The 23,843-nt window shown below is 45.6% G+C and overlaps 5 protein-coding genes across 12 annotated transcripts; 2 read left to right on the top strand and 3 right to left on the bottom strand.

Annotated features, from left to right (window-relative positions):
- Nucleotides 1–456: 456 nt before the first annotated feature.
- Nucleotides 457–8,352, bottom strand: ercc6l (excision repair cross-complementation group 6-like). The gene is made up of 4 exons (XM_014974744.2): nt 8,145–8,352; nt 7,404–7,442; nt 3,419–5,495; nt 457–2,088 (listed from the first exon to the last, which is right to left on the bottom strand). The coding sequence occupies exons 1-4, from the start codon at nt 8,204–8,206 to the stop codon at nt 670–672; spliced, it is 3,597 nt and encodes a 1,198-aa protein (XP_014830230.2). The 5' UTR covers nt 8,207–8,352; the 3' UTR covers nt 457–669.
- A 502-nt stretch (nt 8,353–8,854) lies between these two features.
- LOC148157558 (uncharacterized) lies at nt 8,855–10,376 on the top strand. The gene is made up of 3 exons (XM_088008562.1): nt 8,855–9,095; nt 9,566–9,697; nt 9,783–10,376. The coding sequence occupies exons 1-3, from the start codon at nt 9,048–9,050 to the stop codon at nt 9,921–9,923; spliced, it is 321 nt and encodes a 106-aa protein (XP_087864688.1). The 5' UTR covers nt 8,855–9,047; the 3' UTR covers nt 9,924–10,376.
- Nucleotides 10,086–12,757, bottom strand: sdhaf1 (succinate dehydrogenase complex assembly factor 1). Of its 3 annotated transcripts, none has more exons than XM_014974741.2 (2): nt 12,625–12,757; nt 10,086–11,644 (listed from the first exon to the last, which is right to left on the bottom strand). In XM_014974741.2, exon 2 carries the CDS (start codon nt 11,362–11,364, stop codon nt 11,116–11,118), a length of 249 nt encoding a protein of 82 aa, XP_014830227.1. In that variant the 5' UTR covers nt 11,365–11,644; nt 12,625–12,757; the 3' UTR covers nt 10,086–11,115. The 3 variants fall into 3 exon arrangements, with proteins under 3 accessions (XP_014830227.1, XP_087864689.1, XP_087864690.1); XM_088008563.1 differs by having other exon boundaries at nt 10,086–11,584; nt 12,625–12,729; XM_088008564.1 differs by having other exon boundaries at nt 10,086–11,554; nt 12,625–12,726.
- Nucleotides 12,758–12,864: 107 nt separating this feature from the next.
- On the top strand, nt 12,865–16,308 carry nudt18 (nudix (nucleoside diphosphate linked moiety X)-type motif 18). Of its 4 annotated transcripts, none has more exons than XM_088008561.1 (7): nt 12,865–12,998; nt 13,479–13,651; nt 14,142–14,252; nt 14,319–14,421; nt 14,504–14,687; nt 14,834–14,958; nt 15,029–16,308. In XM_088008561.1, the coding sequence occupies exons 2-7, from the start codon at nt 13,481–13,483 to the stop codon at nt 15,409–15,411; spliced, it is 1,077 nt and encodes a 358-aa protein (XP_087864687.1). In that variant the 5' UTR covers nt 12,865–12,998; nt 13,479–13,480; the 3' UTR covers nt 15,412–16,308. The 4 variants fall into 4 exon arrangements, with proteins under 4 accessions (XP_087864687.1, XP_014830226.2, XP_087864686.1 ...); XM_014974740.2 differs by having other exon boundaries at nt 14,504–14,627; XM_088008560.1 differs by having other exon boundaries at nt 14,142–14,421.
- Nucleotides 16,309–16,793: 485 nt separating this feature from the next.
- On the bottom strand, nt 16,794–23,097 carry LOC148157559 (protein FAM240B). Of its 3 annotated transcripts, none has more exons than XM_088008471.1 (4): nt 23,025–23,097; nt 22,814–22,864; nt 21,498–21,619; nt 16,794–17,004 (listed from the first exon to the last, which is right to left on the bottom strand). In XM_088008471.1, exons 3-4 carry the CDS (start codon nt 21,617–21,619, stop codon nt 16,893–16,895), a joined length of 234 nt encoding a protein of 77 aa, XP_087864597.1. In that variant the 5' UTR covers nt 22,814–22,864; nt 23,025–23,097; the 3' UTR covers nt 16,794–16,892. The 3 variants fall into 3 exon arrangements, with proteins under 3 accessions (XP_087864597.1, XP_087864596.1, XP_087864598.1); XM_088008470.1 differs by having other exon boundaries at nt 22,995–23,084; XM_088008472.1 differs by lacking the exon at nt 23,025–23,097 and adding an exon at nt 22,983–23,020.
- Nucleotides 23,098–23,843: the final 746 nt, after the last annotated feature.

Genomic DNA, 23,843 nt, shown 5'->3' on the forward strand with positions numbered 1-23,843 from the left:
GATGCATTTCTGATGGTTGCAGTGAGAAGCTGGTTCCGATCCCGGAGTTCAGTTTGCATTTCTTCCACTTATTTAGTTATTTATTTGGATCAGAACCAGGTTTGGATCCACATGGAGAAATCAAACCGAATGACTTCCTGTAGCAAAACGGATCCGATCCGGTTAGTTTCTGTTCAACCAAATTTTATTTCTATAGCATATTTCACCAGCGAGGCATTTCAAAGTGCTTCACATCATTAAAAACAAAAACACAGAGAAGGTCCAACCCGTCTGGTTCTAATGAAACAGGAAACGTTCTGCTGCTTAAATCCAGATCAGCATCTTTACAGATTTAAAAATATCCTGGAGCAGCAAAGGACTCTGGGAACTGATCGCTTTACATTTAGAGAAATCAGCAGAATCCAAAAACTGAAGCTTTATTTACGGAAACTGAAGAACCAGGAAAACATTAAACACTTTTGTTTAGTCACAACTTTATTTAATGCTTTTACATTTAAACCGTAAAACTGTTTTCTGTTCGGTAGAAACAATTCCAGCTTGCAGAGATTTCTCATGATGACAGAAGAAAACGTCCAGGATCGTTTCTAGAACCAGAACCGGAGAGAAACCTGGAGCATGAGAGGCCGATCAGAGTCCATCTACCGGAACCAGCGCTGGGCGGTTCTGCTGCTACCGCCTGTGGCTGAGCTGCCGGTACAGCTGGATGGTGATGAGCTGGACCTCGGGGTCGCCAGGTCGGAGGTCGATGGCTCTGAGGAAGAAGTCCAGCGCGTCGTCGGGTCGGTTCTGGCTGATCCTCTCCTTCCCGCTGCGGACCAGAGACTCGTAGCTGTCCGGGTTGGCGCCAGACGCGGCGCAGCGGTCCATCTGCTCGCCGGAGGCCAGTTCCGCCTCGACGCTCGACTCCTCCAGGCTCAGGCGCTCGGGCGATGCTCCGTTACCATGGCAACTCCGCTCCTCCTCCGGCCGAGGCTCATCTTGAGCAGAATCCGCCATGCTGTCGCCGCACGCTGAAGAGAACTGATCCGACGCCTCTTCATCATCTTCATCATCATCCTCCTCCTCCTCCTCCTCTGTATGCAGAGTCTCTCCAGCCGTCTCTTCCTGCTCAGAGTTCATCCCCAGCACCTTCTCTGCTTCCTCTTCATCGCTCTCGTTCTCGTCTGAGTCCTGGATGACAAGCTGGAGCCGGGAGCGATTGGAGACCACAGACGTGTTTCCTGTGACGCTCCGTCTGGACCTGGGTGGAGACATTTTGGGTGTGGACGATCCGAGCACCTGGAAGGAGCCGATGAGCTGCTGCTCCTCTTCATCACTGTCATAAATCACTGCTGCCCTCTTCCTCTTGGTGCCCACAATGGACTCGTTGGCGGTCCCGTTGGCGGTCCCGTTGGCGGACTCATTGGCAGACTCGTTGGCAGACTCGTTGGCGGTCCCGTTGGCGGACTCGTTGGTGGACTCGTTGGTGGACTCGTTGGCGGTCCCGTTGGCGGACTGGTCCAGATCCGAGACGCCTGTCCGCCTGCAGAGACTCTCCGTCAGGGACTTTTGGACGCTGAAGCTGCCGTTGAGCTGAAGCTCAGTCAGAAGTTTCTGCTCCTCTTCCTCGGTGTCGGCAGCGTCCAGACCCTCGTCTTCATCGCTGTCCTCCAGCTCCAGGTTGAAGTTTCCGTGAGAAGACTCGAGCCCGGCACTCAGTCTGGAGGTGTCATACTGCTGAAGGTCCGAGTCGCTGTGGTTCTGCTGGTCGGTCTCAGAGGTTCTGGTCGGCCCGTCGGGCTTCTCGTCTGCCGTCATCTCAATCAGACTGGCGTCCGGTCCAGAAGAGCTGCCTATTGGTTCTGCAGAAACATCTCCAGACAGATCAATGACTTCACTGCTGGACTGCTGATGGCGTTGCTTTCCTCCAGAACCGGACCGGTCCATATCCACCACCTCCAGAGACACTTTGGGGTCAGGAAGTGGAGGAGGAAGTCCTGGCATTGGGTTCCTTGGTTTCTTCTCGTTGGACCGACGCCTGGTGTTGTCCGGCGTCTGTCTCAGCCAGGCTGGTTCTGTGCTGGACGCCATGCTCGCCGCCAGCTGCATCTGCAGGAACAGAACCACCATCAACAAGAGGAGAACAGGAGGATCAGCCCAGGGTCAGAGGTCACAACATGAAGACATGACCAGAAACCCCAGAGCTCCATCTCTACAGGCCTCAGCTTAAAGGTTAAAGAAACTTCTCTCTAGAAACAAGATGGCTGCCGGACTGAGTTTAGATGCTGGACCATAATGGACCTCTCATTAGCCATCAGGAACGACAGTGGACGGTTGATGCAGAGGGTTTTGTTTTGGCGCTACAGAACCTTTCAAGCCTCCAGGCCTCAGCACCAAGAGCAACAAAGATCTGGTGGAACTGACTTCAGAAGGATGCAGCTGCTTCCCGGTCAAAGACCCACAGATATAGGGTGACCCTAAAGCCCTGGATTCTGCCCCCTGTGACCCAGTGTCCCTACAGCCAAGGGAGACCCCCGATTAGCCCCAAGATGGCTGCCAGAGCCCAGATGGACCGGGGCACATTGCCCTCTACTTGAGGTGACCCCTAGGGGTCAAAAGGCATGGATCCCCATCTGAGGCCTGGTCAGCCCCCGATGGGGATCTGTCTGGTTCCCAAACTGCCCACAGATCCCCAGGCTCAGTGGTGCCTGTGACAGCCCACCACTCCGGGCTCAGCTTCAGCATCTGCACTAACAGCGCCTCAACTAAAGGTTAGGCTGCCCCATACCGCCATCAGATATACCCAGGCCGACCCCCACAGCTACAGTCAGCGGGACCAAACCAACCCTCTGAGCCCCATCTCTCCATCCCATGGTGTTTGCCACTGGGCTATAAGGTGGGATGGGGGATACTGCAGAAGCTATGCCTGCATGGCTCATCGTCCCACACCAGAGAACCTACTGAACTGTGGTGTTGCATATATTAGGGAGGAGGGGGACCTGGAGTGCCAGTACAAGACCCCCTTGGGGAAAGCTCCCAAACAGGGCCCCATTATAGAGTGACAGCCAAGACCAGGTATCTCTTGGAGATCCCTAAAGACTCAGAGTGGCTCATAGATTCTTCTGTCCAAACTGGGTCAACCCTGTAGGGAGGAGGGCAACAGAACAATGATCCCAAATACAGCAGCTAATCTACAACAGAATGGCTTGGAGAAGAATGAATGTGCCGCAGTTGCTTGGTCAATGTCCTGACATTATGGTGACGGAAAGCTTTGGTGGAACCACAGCAGAAGTAACCAGGTTTGTTTAAGCTTGGTCAGAAAACGTCTGGAGGCCTAATAGATCTGACTAGAGCAGCTTTAGCTCATATTACTGTAAATCTGGGCTGTCAGACTCCTAAGCTGTGATTCCATGTAGACATGATTTAATCTTTGACCCACCTGCAGCTCAGACTCTGCCTTCATCAGCTCCTGAGCCTTCTGGACCCGCCCTTCGATGTAGTGGCATGCCTCCTGGTCTTCAGGGTCCTCATCATGGTTCACATCAAGAGAAAACATGAGGTCGTGGTCTGAAATCCCAAACATGTGCATAGCATGCAGTTGAGCGATGTGCTCATCTAGAGCTGGGTCAGTCCGTCGTTGTCTGGAGTGCAGACCCTGCAGCTGAAGTTGGGTGCTGGAAGACCTTGGGTCCTCCAGGGTGAAGAGCTCCTTCAGTTCTTGTCTGCTGAAGTACCTGAACGGGTTCTTTGTGTCTCCGGTGTTCTGCCGGATCAGGGAGTCTTTGAAAACCTGCCGCCTGTAGATCTTCTCCTCCACCGTTCCACAGGTTATCAGTCTGTAGATCACTACGTTTTCTGTCTGGCCAATGCGGTACGCTCTGTCGACAGCCTGAGCGTCTGTAGCAGGGTTCCAGCTCGGATCGTAGATGACTACTCTGTTTGCTGCTGTCAGGGTGATGCCCACTCCTCCAACCTGAGTGGTGAGGAGAAACACGGAGTAACGTTTGTCTGTTTGAAACCGAGAGATCAGTTTTTCTCGTTCTGTGATCTGCGTGATGGTTCCATCCAGTCTCAGCAGTTTGAACCCTCTGTTGCCAAGGATCCGTTGGAGGATGTCGAGAACTGTCCTGTAGTGAGCGAAGACCAGCGTTCGGTGGCCTTCCTCTCTCAGACGCTCCAGAAGAGCCAACAGAAAGACAAGCTTTCCAGATTCTGATATCAAAGTTTCATCTGAAACGTTTGCGATACTCTTAACATCAGTCTCATCATTTTCCCCCTCAGGATTTTGATCCAGCCCTAACTGTGCAATAGCATTGGCAGACAACAGTCTGGGATGGTCACACAACTTCTTCAGGATGTTTAATTCAGCCAGAGGTGATTTGGTGGTCATCAGCAGCTCCTTGATGTGGTCCAAACTGATGAACTGTCTGTAAATGTCCTCCTGAACGGCACTCAGGTAAGTCCAGACGATCAGGTCATTCTTTCGGGTGAGCTTGGGCATGACTGCCCCAGAGGTTGGCTGAGGGTTTTGGTGGTTATCAGGTTCTGAGTTTGCCTCTTTTCCACCAGTCTTCTTCTTCTGCACTTCTGATTTTGTTCTACGAAGGAAGTAGGGCTTGATCAGAGTCATGAGGTTCTCGGACATCCTGGAGCCAAGAGCTTTTTCCCCAGGAGTAGCATCCTTCTCCCTGGCGCGGGTGATGGGGTTCTCATACTCTGTTTTGAAAGTCTTGGCTGTTCCCAGGAGAGTTCCCTGACAGGCAAAGTCAAAGAGGGTCCACATTTCCCTGAGGTTGTTCTGGACCGGCGTTCCCGTCAGGAGAATCCTGTTCTTGGAGGGAATGGCGTAGGCACTTTTGGCTGTTTTGGTGGAAGAGTTTTTAATCTTGTGTGCTTCATCCAGGATCATGTAGTCCCAGCAGAACTCCTTTCCCTGAAATGAGGCCAGCTGCTGCCAGTTGTTCATCAGCATGGTGTAGGTGGTGATGATCACTCCTCCTCGCCTCTGAACTTTCTCCAAACTCCTGGTCCTCTCTGCTTTACTGGCACCGTGGAAATCCTTCACCCTCATTCCTGGAGTCCATTTGCTGAACTCCTTGACCCAGTTTGTGATGAGAGAGGTTGGCATGACCAGCAGAGTGTGCTTTATCAGGTCGTTGTCGTACATGCCAGAGAGGAAGGAGATGATCTGGATGGTCTTCCCGAGTCCCATGTCGTCCGCCAGAACTCCTCCTCTTCGGCCGTCCCTGTAGAGGCCGTACAGGAAGGAAACTCCGACTCTCTGATAGTCGTACAGCCTGTCATGCAGCTCTTTAAACAGCATTAAGCCGCTGTTGTTCACATTGACAAACTCGTCGTCTTCATCCTCCAAGTCATTCTCGGCCAGGAGTTCTTCGATCTTCTTTATCCGGCTCTCCAGTTTGGGAGTTTGGTGAATGCTGAACGCCTGTTTGAACAGCTTCAGAGCTTGATGAATGTCTCCTTGTTTGGCAACAGCTTTGCCGTCTGAAATCAACCTGAAACACAAAGAACTAGGGCTGTCATGATGATGAATGGTTTGAATATGATTTCAGAGTTTTGTATAATCTTTGTCCATGTTAACTACAATAAATTGACCTATTACTGTTACAGGTAAATTTTCTAACCTATAGAAAAGTAAATGTTAGGGATGTAAAACTGTGAAAATTTGGGTCAATGTTGATATGTTGATATCTGGTATCAATACTGCTGTCATGGCAGCATTTACCAATGTTTTATTTTGTCACATTTTTTATTTCACTTCTTGTTAGAATGGTCGATAGATTAATAGATTACTAAAAAACTCATTTACAACAGCCCTAAGCAGAACCTGTCGGGCCGGCTCTAGTCCAAACTGGACCGGTACCAACAGTGGGAACAAGCCGGGCAGCAGGACACGCCTGAAGCCACTACAGGTTGTTTTAATCTGATTCAAACTGAGTCCATGAAGAGTCTGAAGCGCTCCACACCAAGTCATAGTTGCACATTTAAAAGTTTGCATCGTGAGCAAATTTAAAAAATAAATTAAAGACTTCACTGATCCCAAAGGGGATGTAATTAATTCATTCATTTGGTGTGTGAGCCGATCAAGCGGTGTGGCTTTTACATCAGTTGTTTGAAAACGAGTCTTCACACATGGTTCATATGAATACTGGTACAGGTGAACCTGCTCTGCCAGAACTCCTTCCAAACAATCATGTTTCATGAATGGCGGCACCACAATCTGTGCAAAAATGTTTAGGTGAGCATCAACTCGCTGCGACGGTGTGAGGCTGAGGCGCAGGACAGGGACGGCGTGATTGGTGCGTGTCCACAGGCACCCAGTTCAATACATCGACTCCAAACTTAGCTTAGCAAAACATTTAACAAAGCCTGGAGGCAGATAATTTACCTTGAAGAATTTTAGAAATTGATGTTTGTTACAAAACCTAATGTGACACTGACATCAGCACTAAACCATCAGTAACTTCATGTTTCTGCAGACTGACGGGCCTGAACACCATGTGGTCTGAATAATCACATCAACGACCCAACAGCACCACAGTGAAACAGTCCAGCAGCTGGTTCAGGGTTCAGGTCACTTCCCACTTCCTGTGAGGTTTAAGGTCAGAAAAACATCTGAAAATGTTGTTAGTGTTGAGATAATGATGTGATTTATATAAACGATAAAGAGTTCATGTGTTTCCAGGCTCACAGTAAATAGACCAACATGAAAACTCACCTGTTTATCTGAACAAAGGTCTGTTGAAAAAGTTGCTTATTTCTGTTTTGGCCTTAAAACATAATTTTAGTTTTTTAATGACTCAAATTTACCAGCTTTCTGTGCTCCACTAAACAAAAGGTTTTAATTAACTTAAGGCCTTTCAGTCACAACTGATTTCAAAGTGGATGGAAATATAAACGTTTTTTATTTTAAAGTGAATTTACTGCCTCACTAATAGGTGGTAAAATAAATATTTTATTTTGGGTAATTCTCCATTTAACCATATGAAGTGTTTAGTTTTCATTTATTGCAATATAATCTTTTTATCCACCAGTGTTTTGATTTACAAAAATCATAAAAGTCCCTCATTCATCCGTTTTATCTGTTAAATTCAGGCAGAACTGGACCGGTGCTCTTTAAACTGGTTCTGGTTAAACTGCCATGACAGCTTCTACTGGGAATGTTAACAAATAGTTAAAATATCAAAAATTGTACAGATTGTGCTTGAATGAATCTACATTTGCTAAAGAGTCGTGGCAGTAAAATAAAACCACCATGGTTCAGATACGATCCTGTCTGAGCTGCTTATGGATATTTTGATCTCAAGTGTTCAGAATATTAGTTTGTTTGTTAAATTATGTTTACAGCAAAGACAAAAATAAAATAACTAAAAATTAAATGTAAAACTTTGACATTTCATTACCTGCTGTATGCTTCCATCTGGTCCTCCACACACAAAGATCTGCAAAAACAGAGTCTGGGTCAGAACCAGAACCAAACCAGAGGATACATCCAGACCCAACTGGAAACCAAACAGTTCAAAGATTTATCAAATATTTCTCTTGTTTTGATATTATAATAAATCGCTGCTTGTTGCTCATTTTATGTATTTATGGTAAGTTTTGTCTCCAACCTCCGTCTGCATCGATTCAGACTCACTAGCTGTTGATTTAAAGTCATATTTAATGTCTGCAGTACAGAAATGTTGCTTTATGACTTTAAATTTACTTTAACCTGCATCCAAACCACCTGAGACAAATTCCTCTTCCGGTGAGAGGATTCATTTAATGACTAAATTAATCATTAAGAAATGTTTAAAAACAACAAAAAGAATGTAATCATTTACATCAGAGTATCTAAAGCGCAGACCGACTGCAATTCAAGCCTAATTCTGCCCACCAGCACAGGATGTTGATCCACATGGAGAAATATTACACATTAATTATTACAGACAAATTAAAATGTTATTATTAATAGGAAAAATGGGATGTACAGCACAAAGTATGTATTTAATAATCAGGCTTCTTCTCACGTTGTCTTCGGTCTGTTGCTGGCATCAGTTAGCCACTAACTAGCTCCTCCATTATAAACCATGTGAACATCAGCTAGCTGCGATGCTAACTCAGCCGTTCACATAAACAGCCGTTAGAGTCGCTTCACTTACTTCTCCAGCCTGTCAGAAACCTCCGACACCTCCGCGTCATCCTTACAGCCCTCCGTGTTCATGTTTTCATACAAATTAAAATCTACTTTATTGTTTCTTTAACTTCTAAACGTCAAATCAGCAGCTGCCTCCTCAAAGAAACTTCCTGAATGAGAGATTTGATGTTTTCATATTTGAAGCAGAGATTCTTCCCCCCGCCAATTCAATGCAGCCAACCAGAGAGCACGCTGTCGTGACGCAGAACTCACGTTGTCCAATCAGAAAGAAGATATGGCTAAAATAAATAAATAAATAAATAAATAAATAAATAAATAAATAATATATATATATATATATATATATATATATATATATATATATATATATATATATATATATATATATATATATATATATATATATATATTTAGTACAGGTAAGAGTCTTATGAAAACTGGTTATAAGTAACTGGGAAGTCACACACTAAATTATGGACGTGTATATATATTTTAATAACTTTGTTGACAAAAAAAGTAACTGGATTATGGATATATTATATATGCAGGAGCTAAATCAACGACACAGAAAGCGGACAGATTCCAGAACAAGAGACACAGAATAGAATTTTTAAAATGATGAGACTGAGGGGAGGTTCTGACTTTACCTACTTTTTATTAAAGAAGTTAAAGCTTGTCGCTGCGGGAGGTGGCGCTGGTGAGCCTCTGTGTGTCAATCAAAGCGAAGAAGAAAAAGAAGAAGAAGACAAAAAAGTAAACAGGAAGCCTTAATTTACGCAGGTTTTCTCTGTGTTTTTGTGGTTTTTCTGTTAAACTGTGAGCTTTAGCCGCAGCCAACAACTTCATATGATATTATCGGATTTTATTTTATTATAAATCATCAGATTTATCGGTCAGCTTGGCCGCCATGTTCGGTTCTGGAGGAGGGATGAGCAACGCGCAGCTTTTCCAGCAGGTCAGAATATTAGTAACCTTTAAAACCTAATATGTTCATTTCATTACTTTATTCAGAAGCTAAGATCTATATTGAATAATATTCTATTTTAACTATATAAGACACATTCATCTGTGTTAAATTATAAAATGGAAAATGATCATATAAACAAATCATTTCATACCCAGGAGGTTCAATTGCGGTACGATTGATTTCTCTCCGGTTTTACAGATTACAGACAAAAGCAAAAACAAATATTTCACATAAAACTTTAATAGTTCATTATTTTATCAAGACTTTATATTTCTTCCCATTTACATCAGTTTTGGTTCCATCTGTGTTTGGGTCAGTTAGCCTTTTCTAAAAAATCTGTGACCTTTGACCCATTATAGAGTCCAGTGTGATTCCAGGTTCAGGGTCGGTTTGGGTCTGTCGGAACCTACATAAAAGGTTTTCCAGACTCAGGTGTAATGTTTGTATGTGGGCTGCAGGTGGCGCTGCTGCGCTGGCTTTCCTCGCAGTCGGAGGCCGACCGGAAGCTGCTGGCAGCGGTGACGGGGGTCCAGGTGGGCCGCGAGCTGCTGAACCGGATCACCGGCCAGGACCAGGTGGACGCTTACAAGGTGTGCGTCAGGCTGCAGGAAGGTGCTCAGGTGAGATGTTTCCAGAACAAACAGCGGTCCTGATGCTGGTTCTGGTTCTGTTCAGAGGGAATGCATCCTGAGCATCGCGGGTTTCCTCCAGAAGAACCCGCGGGCCTCGCAGGCCCAGATCAACGCCGAGGTGGAGAAGAACGTTCTTCTGTTTGCAGCGCGGGTCAAAGCCCTGGAGTCCACTCCCTTACTCTGACTGGAGAGGAAGTTTTCACACCCAGAGCTCAAACTACATCCTTTCTGAGCTGAACCTCAAGGCATTTCACAATAAAAGCGTCTCTTTGTGTCGCCTTTTTTCCATCTTTAAACCTTAAAACATTTTTGATGTTTTACTCTAAATCAAGAAATAAACAGAAGCTGTTCTTTAATAATTGGGTTTATTATGTTTGTGTTTTCCAACATTGTTTTGTTTCTCTTATCTAACCGTCACCATGGAGACGGTTGGATAAGACAACCGAGTTTCATTGAACGTGTTTTCATCTTCTGAATCATTCTCAGTTCTTCAATCTTTATTCTGCTCTCCAGTTACAACAGTGAGAACTGTTATTTTATGCCAAGCCACCAGGGGGCACTGTCAACTGTCACATGGGGTTTGTACATTTTTATGTTATGTTTCTGTGAGAGAATAAAGTTCTGAACAGAACCAGAACCAGGTCCAAAACAGAAGTTATGTTTACTAAGATCAGGCGGTGCAGCAGGACTGGCCTTCAGTCGGTTAGTTTCAGTCTTTAGTGCCAAAACTCAAAACGATTCCATGAAGAATCTGAAAAACTGAACAAAAGTTATAAACTTTTAAAAGTTTTGAGTACGTGAGCCGATCATGGCTTTTATATCTGACGTAGACGTCAGTGGACTTTTCTTCGATTGTTGGATTACAGTTTTAAATTTTAATAATTATGTTGAGTGGGGATTTTTTGCTCAAATTATAAATTGATAAGTATCAATATTTTATTGAAACTGAAATCACAGAGGTCCATCCCATAAATCTGGAGATACTAGCAGATGAGAAGCTCAATTATTTAATATCTAAGCTGATTTAAGATTCTCAGAGATTTTACTTGTTAAATATCAGAACCAGAACCGGGGAAGCAGCTGATGGTTCTGATGAATCTGTTCCAACAGAATCAAGTTGTTTTTTTCTCATTTTTGATCTTGTGTTATAATAAATTAGATGACAGGACGTGACTCTGACTCGGCACGCAGCAGGAACCAGAACCTTTGACCTTCCAGAACCAGCAGAACTTCTGGATTCTGACGGATCTGCTGCTGGTTAAATATTTTACTGAGTAACAGAGAAAAGTTTCTTCTATAGTAGCAGGTTTCATGTTGTGTGCAGGTTCTGGTCCAGTCAGTGAGGTATGCATTAATGGTTCTGGTGGTTCTGTTGGTCAGCCCGGCTCGCTGCCTCTGGAGAAGGAGCCCAGCTGCTTGGTGTTGGCGTCCCTGAGCTGCTGCAGCTGCCGCTGGCCGCGGCGGTACAGGTACTCGATGTGCATCACGTCCGTCTTCTTGATCCGCGCGTTTTCCCGGAACTCATCCCGGATTCTGGGCAGGAAACCCGGTTTGTCCTTCCCAGCCCGCAGGAAGTGGCGGTACAGAGCCAGGACCTGCTTCTGCAGCTTGCTGTGCCGTGACATGGCCCGGTTCTGGAGATGGTTCTGATCAGTCAGACACTACACACATCCTCGACCCTGATCAGAGCTGCTGCTCCCAGCCAATCACAGAGCTCTGAGGTCCCTGAACGCAGCACGGCTTCAGTTCTGGACCCTGAATGCAGCACCGCTCTGGTTCTGGACCCTGAATGCAGCACCGCTCTGGTTCTGGACCCTGAATGCAGCACCGCTCTGGTTCTGGACCCTGAATGCAGCACCGCTCTGGTTCTGGACCCTGAATGCAGCACCGCTCTGGTTCTGGAAGCTTCAGCAGGAAAACAAGAAGAGATGAATTATTAGAAATATGATGTGACGATTTCAGTTCAGTTTTCAGTTCTTTAAATACAGGACATAGTTTACAGAGTCCATAATCGTATGTCACTGTATCCTAAAATAAGTGCACATTTTAGTTCACGCTGTGTGTTTCAGTCTGTGTTCTTGTTGCCAGTTTGTTGAGTAAAGTTCAGTTACTTTAACCTCTATGGGCCAATATTGTTATTTTAGATGATAAATAAAACAACTATTTTGGACTCATGACTGTCCTTTTACTGCTCTGTCCATTAACATAACATAAACATGCAGAAACGATCAGTTGATGTTGGACTGAACACAACATGGATGGACGGTTGGTTGGATGATGCTGAGCCAGACGTTAGAAAGGCCTTACGGGATCAGCAGCCCAGTGCTCTGACTTCAGTTGTATGCTGAACGTGTTTTGCAAACATTGCACCTCATATTAAAGTCACAGGTTCATTTCCCATGTGTATTTACTTTAAATTAAAATATTGTTAGATTTTTATTAATTGAAACATCATTCAAATATTTGAAGATGGAAAATATAAAGTCATCTGCCAGATGTTTTAACTAACTACCCATTTGTACCTGCAGCTTAAACTTTCATAGTTTGCATAATATCTTCTGTTGCTTTTTTCCCCCCTTTCTTTATTTGGGGGGGAGGGGTGGAGGCACCAAAACTGTCTCCAGCCCAGGGCCCTGATTCTTCTAAGTCCGGCGCTGGTTAGCTGGACTCTTTCACAGCTTCACTTGGTCCTACTAATATGACTAAACTTACTGGAGAATAAAAACGTTTGCATTTTTTTTCATCTTTAAAATCCCACAGAAATGATAATCAGACAGAAGCAGACGTTCAGGTGACTCTTAAAGAAATATTTAACCAAACAGCTCACAATAAAACAATAAAATGCTCCTGTACGATAATGAAACATGAAGCTGCTTTAAACTCACGTGGTTAATGAAGATGTTCCGATTAAAAAAAAGTTAATATTTGTCCGTTAATGGAAGATTTAGATTTGGAAGCGGCTAGCTACTGCTAGCTTGCTCTGTGACCTTTTTCTGCGTTACAACACAGGATGTTAACGAAAAAAACTACAAAACACGTGACTTCCGGTGGCACCTTAAAAACAAACTCAGGATTCTAAAATTTACAGAACATCACTAAACAGAACCGAATCATCCGGTTTTTGAGTAGTACAATGAAATTTAAAAAATAAAAAAACAATTTGAGTGAAACTTAATGTCAGACCGGAACCGGAAACAGGGTTCGTTTCCGGTTCGACTTCGAATGGAGCAGTGACTGGAGCAGAGCCGAATACAAACAGGTCTGTGGTTTAATCAGTTTAATGTTTCTGACAGGTACTCGTAAAATCCGCCCGTGTTTCCATGGTAACGGCACGTTGAAAAGTGCGTTAAACTACTTCCGGTTCGGTTTCTGGTACCCTTTGGCATCTTGGGCTGTTTCACCATTTCTAAAGGCTAAAGGATTCAGCTTTAACATCCAGAACACTGAGATCAGACAGAACCGGGCCGGAACCGAACCCCCGGGCCTCTGGGTTTCTGTTTCTGACGGAAGAAACTTGCATCAAGTTGGCAGAATATTATGACCTCTGACCTCTGATTGTTGGGGGTTGGAGGGTTTCAGTCATCAACTTAACATCTTGACCTCTAACTGGGTCAGAACCTCTCCAGAACTGCAGCTCATAATGGTTTGCAATCACAATAGTCCAGTGGAGGGGTCAAAGGTCACCAAGGCTCAGTGTGGCAGACCCAGTAGAACTCCTGGTGTTTCTGTGTTCCTGCAGGCATGGAGGTGACGGCGAAGGAGCGGCGGCAGGTGGAGGAGCAGGTGGAGCAGCTGCTGAGCGGCCAGGGGTCAGAGGTCACTCTGTGTGACCTGGGTCTGGAGCTGAGCAAGCCGGCGACTCTGAGGAAGAACGTCACCTACATCGTCTGCGGCGTCATTTTCAACGAGCAGGTGAGCCGAGAGCAGGACCACAGCTGCTAGCATTAGCATCACTGGTGATTAGCTTAGTTACGTCATCGCAGAGTTGTTTAAGTGTTGCTTTTTATTTTAATTATTTAAACCAGGGGCCCCCAAAGTGGGTCCTGGGGTTCCGGCATCCTGCATGTTTTATTCTCTCCCTGGTTTAACGGATCAAATGATGGATGTTGGAGGCCTGAGATGAACTTTGACCTGCTGAGGAGGTTGTTGCCACCAGGGAGACAATAAAACATGCAGGATGCCGGACCCTTACCCTACCCTAACCCCAGGACCCACTTTGGGGCCCCTGGTTTAAAAGTTGATGAACACTAAATTCACATTAAACACCAAATTTAATAACTTGTATTTCCCCAGGAAGGAAGAGTTTAACCTATTATGCGTAATATAAATCTGTTCTCCATGAGTGTTTATTGTATTTTATTCAGGGTCATTTCTATTTTGATATAATATTCATATTCACCAGGAGGAGGTGCTGATGGTGCAGGAGGCGAAGCCGGACTGCTACAAGCAGTGGTACCTCCCAGCGGGGCGGGTGGAGGTGGGGGAGAGCCTGGAGGAGGCGCTGCGGAGGGAGGTGAGTCCAGCCTGTCACCGTGGTAACGGGAACTCAGCCTTTGGTCACCTGATCCTGTCGCCGCAGGTGAAGGAGGAGGCGGGCTTCGACTGCCAGCCAATCACGTTGCTGCTGATCCAGGAACAGGGACCGCAGTGGATCCGCTTCATCTTCTTGGCCCGCATCACAGGTCAGAGGTCACGGCCGCTCCGCTGGAGGGAGGGGTCGGGGTCAGGTGGGCGGAGCCTGAAGGTGTGCTTCCTGTCTGTCAGGAGGAAGCATGAAGACGCTGACGGCGGCGGACCAGGAGTCTCTGCAGGCGTCCTGGTGGGACAGACAGTCCAGCCTGTCGCTCAGGGGGCGGGACATCCTGCGCCTCATCGACTACGGACTCAGGTCAGACCCGAACTCTCCGACCAGCACCAGAACCACGGTGACCACCTGGAGAGGTCAAAGGTCAGGTTCTGGTCCGGTTTCCATCCTCTGGATGGGTCAAAAGTATTCATACGGATCAGTAACCAGAATATTCTGTTGGTGTGAAACGTTTGATCCAGATTAAATCAGGTCTGCCGCGTGCTGACCTCTGACCTCTGACCCTTCAGGTACCACCGCAGCCCCTGGCACAGCGCCTCGCTGCCTCTGGACCTGAGCTGCCGCCACATCGTCCAGCGGACGCTGCTGCTGTTCGTCGGAGCCGAGAAGCGGGTCTGGATCCTGCTGGTCCAAGGTAACGCCCTCTGCCGTCACCATGACAACCGGACGCCATGCCGTTACTCATCTCCCTCGCGCCCCCGCAGCTCCGACCCCCCACCTGCCCACGGCGGCGGCCCTGAGGACCCACGCCGTGACGTGGGCGGCCAACATGGCGGCGCAGGAGGCGCTGCCGGCGTCGTACTACGACCACGACGTCGCCACGCTGGGCGTCCTCAGCCTGCAGCACAACGGCCGGCAGCACGGCCGCACCGACGGCGTCTGCTTCAACACGCTGGCCGCGCTGACGCCCGACCGGCCGCAGCGGGACGAGGACGGCCTGGCGGCGGAGCGGCCGGCGCCGGCCACGCCCCCGCCGGTGGAGAACCCGCGCTACGTCTGGATGGAGGTCCAGGCGCCGGCGCTGAAGGAGGAGCTGCTGCGGCAGAGCCAGAACCCGACCCTGCTCCCGATCCAGAGCCTCTACTGACCCCACAGGAAGTCACGGCTGCCGGGCTCTTATTGTGAAGGGAATGCCACAACGTTCAGCTTTTAATCTGAAATGTAATGATGACTGTCTGACAGGCTGGTTCAAACCAACCGGACCTTCAGAACCTGGTTTTAACAAAACCTGAACAGAACCAGGACGACTTTCAGAATAAAAGCCTTGAAATGTCTCCAGGTGAATAAAAAGCCATAAAGATTTTCTGGTTCTGCAGGACAAACGGGTCGGAACGGTTCTGCTCAACAGGAAAAACACACATGCTGAGTACGGAGGCCTGAAGGGGACAAAATGAATAAAAACCAAAACTTCCCGTTTCAGCTCCTGTTTTACGACACATTTAGGTTTTAAACGTTTTGAAAGACACTCGCACTTTGATGAAAGTATCTTAAAATATGTAGCTCATGGTTGTTTGCACCGTTTCTTATTTATATTAATGTTATTTTTGTATTGTTTGTTTCATCACTAAGTTTTTATTTGCTTCATCCCTTTAAAAACTAATTAAGTCATTAATTAAATATGCCATGAAATAAATCATAGTTTAAATAATTAATTTACAGTGTAACTAAACTCAAAATCAACCTTTTTTTGCCAGTAAACTGTTTAAATTATTCCATGTGGTTTTTATCTTTGTTTCTGTGGAAGTTGTGACATTTTTCTAATTTCTTTACCTCCAAACTGATTTCATTGTGACTCTTCAGGCAAAGACACAATAAATTAATCGTGGACACCATTAAATACGTACTTTGGGTTTTAAGTAAATGATTTAAACCTTATTTTAATTGTTAGTTTTGGATGATTGTATATTTGGTTGCTTGTTTGTTTTATTGTTTTGTCGGATCTGTTTGGATGTTGAGTCTGAAATAAAGTTTAATTTCTATTTAATTAGTTTAGTGTCTTTTTTCCTACTAACGAATTAGAATGATTTATTCTAGTTTTACGCTGCGTCAGGTTGTAGTTTTATGGTGGGAAAGTTTAAAGTCTGAGTTTCTGAGCTGATCAGAACTTTATCTCGTTCTCGCCTGGATGACCTTTGACCCTTGGGTCCAGGAATAAGTCTAGCTGCTGTTCTCTGGGTTCACCAGCAGGCGTCGCTGTTTAACAGGATCCAACAGCTGTGGATGGAAAAAAACTCAGAAATTTCTGAGTTTTTTAAGTTTCCTCCTTGTTTCCTGAGCCGGATCGACTCGTTTAGGTCCACCAGAACCTCTAATAATGAAAACAATGAAAGTGGCTCTTTAATCGGACCCAGACGGGTCAGAACCCGGATGTTCTGGCTGCACATCATCATCATCATCATCATCATCATGTTAGTCCAGTTCTGCTGAGTCACCATCAGAGTAAAACCCAGAGGAACTCAAACAGAACCATTGTTTCATTTCACAGCAGAACTAAACATTTTATTCATAAACATTTTATGAATCCAAACACTGAAACTCGTCCGTCGCTCCTGCTGCCCTCTGATTGGCTCATGTCTGGTCAGCTGACTTCTCCGTCTTCGCCTTCCGGACGAAGCCGTCGTTGAGCTTCTTCAGGTGTTTGTTCCGGTTCTCCAGACGGACGATCCATTCCCCCCTCAGCCTGAAACACACACCACCAGCCGGTCAGGACGGCTGCTCAACATGTGGCCCGCGGGCCGATCTGAGCCGTCCGGGACAGAGATGTGGGCCCCAGCAGGAGCTGCTCACATGTTGTTCTTGTTGCTGAGATCTGACATTTTTCTTCTAGACCAGAAAATTTAAAATCAGCTGACTCTATAAAGACTGAATTTTAATGTTTTGGATTTTCACAGACGTCTTTGTTTATTTGTTTCATTAATTTTTCTTAGTTTCTGGTGAGAAGGTTGAAAAAAACAGAGGAGCAATTTTCTACATTTTTAATTTTATGAATCATAATTTTGGCCCGCGAGTGCTTGGATAACACCACTTTAGAAGGATGCATTTTTATCTGTTAGAATGTCCTAGTCAAAGTTCAAACCTAAATCTAAGGACAATCTAAAGCGCTACGCGTTGTTACGGTTCATCCGACGTTTTATGGTCAGTATATTCAGGAGGGTAAAACCCAAACTCCTAGCATAGCGCTATGCTAGTCCAACGACAAACGCGGCGCGCCCGAATGTCTCGTTCCGTTTTTCTGTCCAATCAGTGGACTGTGATGTGTGACTCCTGTAGCTCCGCCCAACCGGACCAAACTGTGGTCCAATCTGGTCCATTTTTCATGACTTTGATCAGAAAAATGTCACAAAAACAATCAGGAAATCCTGGAGGGACTGAATATCTACGGAGAAGTCTCAAACATCCTGAACATCGTCTCTGTTCAGTCCACTTTAGTCCAACTCCAGTCCGTCTGCCTAGTCAAATTCCGGTCCGGTTGGTGAGGTGTGAATGCTAATCGACCTCTCACCTCTGGTCCTCCAAACATCGGTCTGGGTTCAGTTGAAGTGAACCAGGCCAAGCGGACCAGAGAGCAGGAAGTGGACTACCGTGCAGGGCATTCTGGGTAAATACAACCAAAGCTAACATGCTAGCCTAGCACTAGCAGACTAAAGACTAAAGAGAAATCCTCCAACTGCTAAAATCCTCCATCTTGTTTCCATCTGGTGAAGAAGGAAGTTGCTCTCAGTGTCTTAAGAGGTTTTTGTGTCGTTTCCTTCAGTGGTTCTTGGTGCAGCGCCCCCACAGGCCAGGAGGGGAACAGGTTGGTTTGACTCAGAGCCACAGCAGCTGGAGGTGGAGCAGATGTTCTGGTTCCAGTAGAACCGGGTCGACCGGACCATCAGGAGGAAAACATCCTCAGACCCGTCAAGGCTCAGAGTCCGGTATGTTAACGAGTCCTCACAAAGACAGAGGAACAAATGTGAGAGGATTGGAGAACAAACACAAGTACAGACCTGTGTGTGTGTGTGTGTGTGTGTGTGTGTGTGTGTGTGTGTGTGTGTGTAAGCTGACCCTCTCTGTCAGCTGTCCTCACCATTTCTTTGCCGCCTTCCTGACAAGTTTTCCGGATTATTCCATTTGTTCTTTCAGCTGCTGATAATCCTGCTGACCTCGGCAGAGTCAGAGCCACCGACAGAAACTCGCCCAGAACATCTCGACCCGCACGGCTCATTTATTCAGGAACATGTTGATCACCTGGAGGAGTTCTTCTTCCACCAACTGAGACCCAGTGCAGCCTGGTTCTGGTTCTGACCCGTTTCCATGGACAGCTCTGATTCTGTTTCTGCTGAACCTGAGGGTCACCGACCTTTAGCTCCAGGCTGACATCAGATATTTCAGAAAATCATCAAAACACATTTTTCACACTAACGTATGATTGTGAGTTTATTCCAGATTTTCTGCAAAATGTTCAAAAACCCTGAGCTGAAGTGCTGCCAACTCCCTCCTGCAGGTGGCAGTGTTCCCCATTCCTCTGCTACTTCACGTTTACCTGATGTCAAGTTAGCGTCCACGATCGATGAGAAGTGAAACAAAAAGTTGGACCGAACAGAGCGGAGCAATCCGACATGAGAGGGAGGAAATTATCGTAAAACAAAACGCAAATATTTCTAAAAACGCACCACAAAATAAGTGATTTTGATTAAAAAAAAACAATTGTGAAATCCTGGAGGGATTGATTTGTGTCATCGCTACTAGAAGGATTTTAATGTTGATGAAAAACGTCATTTTCAGCTGCGAGCGACAGACGGCCGGCAAACGCATGAGCGAAGCTAACTCCAAAACACACAGTCACAAAAAATCCAAAACACAAAAACGCTACAAGCAGGAAATGCTGCGATCGGCCGAAGTAGAAGCAACAGGGGAAACGTGTCCATTCACAAATCAGAAACCCTCCAGGCCACCAGGGGGAGTCGATCACCAAATCATCCAACTTTCTTCTCCCTCAGTGAAGATGGGATGTCCAGGAGAAGAAAAGGTGAATTACTCCCCCTGGTGGCCTGGAGGACTTCTGATTAGTTTGCAGCATTTTGTTCTTGATGTTGTTTTTTGAGTGTTTCTGTTGTATTTGCAGCAGGTTGTGAGTCGTTTCATCTTCGTCTGGCTGAAGCAGAGAGGCTGAAACTGCGTCGGCCTCCTGACAGCTTCGGCGTTTAGAGCTTCATGAAACGGAGAGAATCTAAATCCATCCTGCTGGCTGTCGCCTTCCGTCACTCATCGCCTCCAGATTATCGCCTCGTCCTCCAGGCTCCGCCCACATCACACACAGCACTCACAATTACCCGGCGAGCCGGTAACAGATACCCGGGGGATTAGGAGAAACACGGTATGATAGGAGGGGGATTAGGGACGGGGTAATGGAGAGCAGGGGATTATGGGAGTCAGCAGAAACCCGTCCAGATGTTCCTCTGCTGGAAGGTCTGGCATCACGATGAGTTCATTCACACCAACCTGAAGGGAACCGCAGAGAAAGGCTCAGAGCTGAACCTCCAGAGACACATAGAGACGGTCACAAAGTCGGCCTTCCGTCACGTCAGGATCAGAGGACTGACGTCTCAGACAGAGGAACTCATCCATGTTTATCTTTGGATTACTGCAGCAGTGTGAAACATGGTGGTGGCAGCATCATGCTGTGGGAAGCAGGTCAGGGTTCATGTGAAGATGGATGAGCCAAAGCAGGACGAGCCTGGAGGGAAACCTGGAGGTTTCAGTCAGAGCCAGGAAGTTAAAGTCTGGATGACCTGGTCGGTTCTGACCCGGCTGGTCCGGTTGGTTCTGACCATACAGAACCTTCAGAACCTCTTCCATCTGAGGAATCAGCTGTTTGGTGCTGATCTCTCCGGCCTGCCACCACGACCGGCGTTTCATTCCTCTCTCCGCTCCCTGCCAGGACCGCCGACCCGGCCGGCGGTCCGGCTGATGTTTCCGCTCATTAGCATCCGGTGCGGCGCGGCGCGGCACTGCGGCCCTTTGAGGACCAGACTGTCTCCGGGGGCCGCGGCTCGCTGAGAGACGGGCTGTTTGTAATGAGCGGTTCTGTTTTTAGACGTGTCTATTTGTTATCTACGCTCACATGTCGGCCCGCTGCGACCCAAACGCATTCATCCGCCGTGTCGTAAGCGGGTCCACACGCAGAGCGCAGGGTGAGGCTCAACACGCGGTGCCCGGACAGGGGAGGTGGCCGAGTCGGCAGCCAGGTGGTCGCTCTGCATGGAGCTGGAAACCAGCAGTATGGAGCTAAATTAGGGCCATAAAGTTTGTTCAAAGGGAAAAAAGACATAAAACTGAAAAAACATTTCAAACTGGAATGTTTGAATCTACTTTTCAGGTTAAAGGTTCAAACATTTTTTTCGGTGTGAAATCTTTTTTTCTTTTGAACAAAAATTATGGCCCTAATTTAGCTCCATACAACAGCAGCTCCATCTGATTACAGATTAGAGATCATAATCTGATTATGGGGATAAATTACATCCCAGCTCAGTTTGAAGGAAACAATCATGTTTAAGTTATTTCATGACTTGAACATGATTCTGAAAATAACGTATAATTCCTTAAATTCAGCTGCAGATTAGCAGGCAGAGACTTGGATCACACATAAAGGTTCGATTATATTATTAATGCTATAAAAACCTGCTGATGTTGGATGTTGCTTATATTTGGGGTTTTTAGCAGGAGTTTTAGTTACTTTGATCAGAACCGTTCAGAACCCGGTGGGAAAGGTCTGACCTTTATAACAGACCTTCAACTGTTATAAAGGTCTTCAGAACCGGCGGACCAGAGTCACCAGAACCAGAACTAAATGATTTGAGGCATTTAGTTTCTACGCTCCTCAAATCTGCAACAAACTGCCTGAGAACCTGAACAGTTCAGAACCTCCTGGTTCTGAAAACATCTATAGCTAATTGAATGTTAAGCTAACTGGATGTTTGGCTAACTGGGTGTTTGGCTAACTGAATGTTTGGTTAACTAAATGTTTGGCTAATTGAATGTTAAGCTAACTGAATGTTTGGCTAACTAAATGTTTGGCTAATTGAATGTTAAGCTAACTGGATGTTTGGCTAACTGGGTGTTTGGCTAACTGGGTGTTTGGCTAACTGGATCTTTGTGTCTGCTGTGATAAAGAGACGAGGTCTTACTGACTTTTTCAGGGCGCTCTTGTTCATCCTGTTCTCTTCGCTCTCAGCATGCTGGTTATCGGCGCTGATCCGGTTCTCCCAGAACGACTTGATGTACAGACGGTCGTGGATGAGAGCCAAGTTCATCTGCAACAAAACAAAACCAACAACAGAGGTTCAGCAAAACACCTCCATCAGGAAGAACTGGTACCAAACCACAGAACCCGAAAGGTTCTGTTCCCCAGCTTAAAGGGTCGGCTAGCTGACTCAATGGAGCTAAACCAGCTAAAAACAGGAGCGGTAAGCTAACTGAGGCGTTGCTGTTCAGTTGCTGTTTCAGTTCCTGTTAGCACTGTGAGGCTAGCATGACTATTAGCCACTACCGAGACCCCAGCTAGCGTCCTACAGGGGTTAAAGGGCAAATCCACCGTTGTACCAGGATTTGAGCGTTCCTGGTTCCAGATCACTGAGATTCATGAAATCTTTGTTTTTACTGAGAAAATAAACAAAACTGAGACATTTCAGTGTTTTTCAAACATAAAATCCATCTTAGATTAGGATCAGACCTGGGGATTAGTTCATGTTTGTCCAAAATACATAAAACTTCAGAGTAAAGTTATAATCACAATAACAATTTAACTCATCTGTTCGTTTCATTAAACAGCTTTTAATATTTATTATGGAATAAGCACATAAATACACAAAAAAATCATGCTGAACTTATTTCTGTATTTTTTTAGCGATCATTTTTGTGGCGCATGGAAACGTTCAATTTATCCTAAAATATTTAGTCTCCATTACGAGTGAAATCTGTTCTAGAGACGTTTCAGGATCTTTAAAATCCAGCCTTTTGGTTTTCGTTGAAACAAAAATAAACGATTCTTAGTTTTCTCCCAAATATGAATAATATTTAATCTCTGATGCAGCATCTTTAGTTCAGTATGGAGGCATCGACCCAATGAAACGTAACAAAACAAGGAAAACTGATCATATGTTGAGTTACCAGGTGAAAAGCAGGGGCTTAATAAAGTTTAATGTTTAATAAAGTTTAATATAGTTTAATGTTTAATAAAGTTTAATGTTTAATAAAGTTTATTGTCGGGTTTTATGTGCTGACCAGCCGCCTGGGAATCGTTTTGGACCACAGGAATCATGTTGGTCATAAACGGATCAAATAAAATCTAAATTTAAAGAGCGACTCGCATAAATTCAGCTACAAAATAAACATGGAGCAGCCAAACCAACCTCAGAGGACTGAAAGTACAAGTATGTAAAATTTAATAATACCCCAGTTTAATAATAACACATTATTAAAGTTATTCAATAAAACATCAGCTGTACCTGTAGGGGAAATAAGCAGATCTGTTTCTGATTCCCAATTCGTCCACAACTCTGCAGCAGGAAGAGAGAAAAACAGGTTAAATCCAGAAATCCTCAGCTTATGTATTAAAATACTTTTATTTGCTGAATTAATGTAAATAATAATCTAAGAAAGGCTGAATATAATCACTGAAGCAGATACTTGATCTTAGGAGGAGGAGAAGCCACCGACCGTCAGGCAGAGCCTCAGCTGAGCGTCCGTCCCTCACAGCAAGTGATGTCCTTCTGTCTGTGCGTCCTAGCCAAAGCCCGAACCACGCCCCCAGCAGCAGGATACCTCCCAGATGTCAGGCCTGGAAATATGTGGAGCTCCAGCCAGACCTCCAGACACCCAGGAGAGAAAACTGAGGAGAAACGCTGCGGAAATGCTGATTGGCTGATCTAATCGTCCTGCTATTTTCTACCTTCAGATTTAAATATCATAAAATCTATCAAAACTTTCCCAAAGAGCATTAATATCTGGCTGGGGATGCCACACATATTTATTTACAAAAATATGTAAATAAACATCAACTTTTAAAATGTTTTTATGCTCGACTCAGTAATTATTACATTCCTTTAGCATATCTATGCTAACTCATACTGTCTGGTTTTGGATGGCCATGAGTTCTCTGGAGGAAAATTGTCATGATTTGTGGTGGTGAGGTAGAGCGGTGGCCCCAGGTATGGAGAGTAAATGATGATTTAATGATGAAATACAAAAACCAGAATCCAGGCAGCACAGGTGAGCAGAAGGCTAGGAGCTCAGAAACTGGTAGCAACTGGAATAAGTGAAAAACTGGGAGACACAGGCTGACAAACGACAGGACAGACCGACAAGGAGCAAGAGACACAGGTGGAAAAGTTTACAGAGGGTGATCAGGGCAACGAGACACAGCTGGGATCAATCAAGGGACAGATAACAGAGACTCAACTGACACAGAAACCAAAATAAACACACAGAAAACTCAAATCCTCACAAAACACTTATCAGATATTATGACTTTATTAC

This window comes from Poecilia mexicana, unplaced genomic scaffold (genome assembly GCF_051168715.1).
Source record: "Poecilia mexicana isolate PSO_F unplaced genomic scaffold, ASM5116871v1 scaffold_9, whole genome shotgun sequence".
Taxonomy (NCBI): domain Eukaryota; kingdom Metazoa; phylum Chordata; class Actinopteri; order Cyprinodontiformes; family Poeciliidae; genus Poecilia; species Poecilia mexicana.

Excerpts from the sequence above, each read along its gene's own strand:
- ercc6l (XM_014974744.2), bottom strand. The coding sequence starts at position 8,206 with ATGAACACGGAGGGCTGTAAGGATGACGCGGAGGTGTCGGAGGTTTCT. Across the intron at positions 7,443-8,144 it reads GTTTCTGACAGGCTGGAGAA|ATCTTTGTGTGTGGAGGACC; the intron begins GTAAGTGAAGCG and ends CTGTTTTTGCAG. Across the intron at positions 2,089-3,418 it reads AGGCAGAGTCTGAGCTGCAG|ATGCAGCTGGCGGCGAGCAT; the intron begins GTGGGTCAAAGA and ends CTGTTCCTGCAG.
- LOC148157558 (XM_088008562.1), top strand. The coding sequence starts at position 9,048 with ATGTTCGGTTCTGGAGGAGGGATGAGCAACGCGCAGCTTTTCCAGCAG. Across the intron at positions 9,096-9,565 it reads ACGCGCAGCTTTTCCAGCAG|GTGGCGCTGCTGCGCTGGCT; the intron begins GTCAGAATATTA and ends TGTGGGCTGCAG. Across the intron at positions 9,698-9,782 it reads ACCAGGTGGACGCTTACAAG|AGGGAATGCATCCTGAGCAT; the intron begins GTGTGCGTCAGG and ends GGTTCTGTTCAG.
- sdhaf1 (XM_014974741.2), bottom strand. The coding sequence starts at position 11,364 with ATGTCACGGCACAGCAAGCTGCAGAAGCAGGTCCTGGCTCTGTACCGC.
- nudt18 (XM_088008560.1), top strand. The coding sequence starts at position 13,481 with ATGGAGGTGACGGCGAAGGAGCGGCGGCAGGTGGAGGAGCAGGTGGAG. Across the intron at positions 13,652-14,141 it reads GCGTCATTTTCAACGAGCAG|GAGGAGGTGCTGATGGTGCA; the intron begins GTGAGCCGAGAG and ends CATATTCACCAG. Across the intron at positions 14,959-15,028 it reads CTGGATCCTGCTGGTCCAAG|CTCCGACCCCCCACCTGCCC; the intron begins GTAACGCCCTCT and ends GCGCCCCCGCAG.
- LOC148157559 (XM_088008471.1), bottom strand. The coding sequence starts at position 21,619 with ATGAACTTGGCTCTCATCCACGACCGTCTGTACATCAAGTCGTTCTGG. Across the intron at positions 17,005-21,497 it reads AACAAGAGCGCCCTGAAAAA|GCTGAGGGGGGAATGGATCG; the intron begins GTCAGTAAGACC and ends TGTGTGTTTCAG.